The following is a 1,824-nucleotide window of genomic DNA, read 5'->3' on the forward strand; positions in this document are numbered from 1 at the left end:
TGTCCTGTCAGGCGCTTTGACAGATGCGCATGATGTTTAATGTGTGATATAATTCCTCGGCGCAAAACTTTCATTTTACGGTTATATTCTTATCTGTAAATGTTACATATTGAAGCAAGCAAGTGTTTCTATTTTGCATGAAGGCTCATCCTGACAGTCTGCGTTAAACTTCAGACTTCACTGAATGAGCGCCGGCACGCATGCGCGTCAAACAAACGGAACGCAGTATAGAGGAAGACAATTAACATTCAGCGCAAAAATATTAATTTTGCTGATGTATCTGTTACTGGATGTTAAATTTAGGTTTAAAAGTCAACATGTAATTCAAGTATTTTATGATAGTAACTGTAAAGGGATAACAGTGTGCGATTGAATATAAATGTAAGACGTTTCTGACATTTACAGACTAAAGAAATGACAGTAAGAGGTTACTGTGTTCAGAGTGAATGTGTGTGTTCTTGCAGAACATTTGTCCTATTTGTTAACACAGAATTTGTGCTTTTAGTTGCAGCCCTAATAATTAATTCCATTTATTGTGATTAAAGCAGTCAAGTCATAATGTAAGCAGTCTGATTTGAAAGCCTTACAGAACTGGATATGTTATGAAGAACTCATGTGTTTGTGCTCATTTAGGTTCAAGCACAGGTGATCCATGAGACGGTGGTGCCCAAGGAGCCTCCACCTGAGTTTGAGTTCATTGCCGACCCTCCCTCCATCTCAGCCTTTGATCTGGATGTAGTGAAGCTGACCGCACAGTTTGTCGCCCGAAATGGCCGCCAGTTTCTCACGCAGCTGATGCAGAAGGAGCAGAGGAACTTCCAGTTTGACTTTCTTCGACCACAGCACAGCTTGTTTAACTACTTTACAAAACTGGTGGAGCAATATACAAAGGTACGGCAGCGATGCAAAGAACAAATCAGATTGAGGTGGCTAAAGAGAGCGGAGTATTGTGGGATTCACTTAAATTATTGGCTTCTTGCAGGTTTTAATCCCTCCAAAAGGTCTTTTTCTGAAACTGAAGAAGGAAGCCGAGAATCCTCGTGAGGTCTTGGACCAGGTAATTATAACAGCCATTCCAGATCACACATAGTGGATAAGATGTCTACATAAGATATGCCTAATATGACGGTGGTGTATTATGTTGATTCAGGTGTTTTAAAACCAATAGAGAGAATTTACGGTGAATCAAAGAGTTTTAGATATATTACATGCCATATTATAAGCAAATACACCACTTCATTCCCCAATATTTTAGGTGAGGTATCGTGTGGAGTGGGCCAAGTTCCAGGAAAGAGAGAGGAAGAAGGAAGAGGAGGGTGGAGTGGGCCAAATTCCAGGAGCGAGAGAGGAAGAAGGAAGAGGAGGAGCGAGAGAAGGAGAGAGTGGCTTATGCTCAGATTGACTGGCATGACTTTGTGGTGGTGGAGACTGTGGACTTTCAGCCACATGAGCAAGGTGAGCATGTGTAATTAACACAATAATGTGTGATTTCAAATATTTCAAGATTTTTATTTGCACAAACATACTGTTGCATCAGAAAAATGCTCTTTATTTTGTTAATGGCAAAAATGTATTCCCAGAACTTTGGTTCAGTTAGCCAGCTACAGACACAAACTCAACTCACTGGCTTCTCTTCTGAATGATTTCACACGAGTCTCTTCAGACCTTAGAACTGTACATGAATTATGAGCTTCTAGAACTTCTGATTGAAGCTGTGCGTGACCTCCTAACTGAACTCCATTCCACAAAACAGTATAAATAACAGAAATAAATAACAGTTTTTTCTTAGTCGTAAGTGCAAACAATAAGTGCAACCATAATAAA

At 40.0% G+C, this 1,824-nt stretch overlaps 1 protein-coding gene across 1 annotated transcript in view; it reads left to right on the forward strand.

Moving 5' to 3' along the window:
• Positions 1–1,597, forward strand: part of LOC107758346 (splicing factor 3A subunit 1-like) — a gene marked incomplete at its 5' end in the record, with an annotated part of 17,705 nt that extends 16,108 nt beyond the window's left edge. Inside the window, 5 exons of the mRNA XM_016576059.1 lie at positions 634–891; positions 983–1,057; positions 1,256–1,316; positions 1,366–1,455; positions 1,581–1,597. Coding sequence (XP_016431545.1) covers positions 634–891; positions 983–1,057; positions 1,256–1,316; positions 1,366–1,455; positions 1,581–1,597 — 501 coding nt within the window. The remainder of the gene's footprint in view (positions 1–633; positions 892–982; positions 1,058–1,255; positions 1,317–1,365; positions 1,456–1,580) is intronic.
• Positions 1,598–1,824: the final 227 nt, after the last annotated feature.

The sequence above is a fragment of the Sinocyclocheilus rhinocerous genome, unplaced genomic scaffold (assembly GCF_001515625.1).
Source record: "Sinocyclocheilus rhinocerous isolate Xijiao unplaced genomic scaffold, SAMN03320098_v1.1 scaffold12759, whole genome shotgun sequence".
NCBI lineage: Eukaryota > Metazoa > Chordata > Actinopteri > Cypriniformes > Cyprinidae > Sinocyclocheilus > Sinocyclocheilus rhinocerous.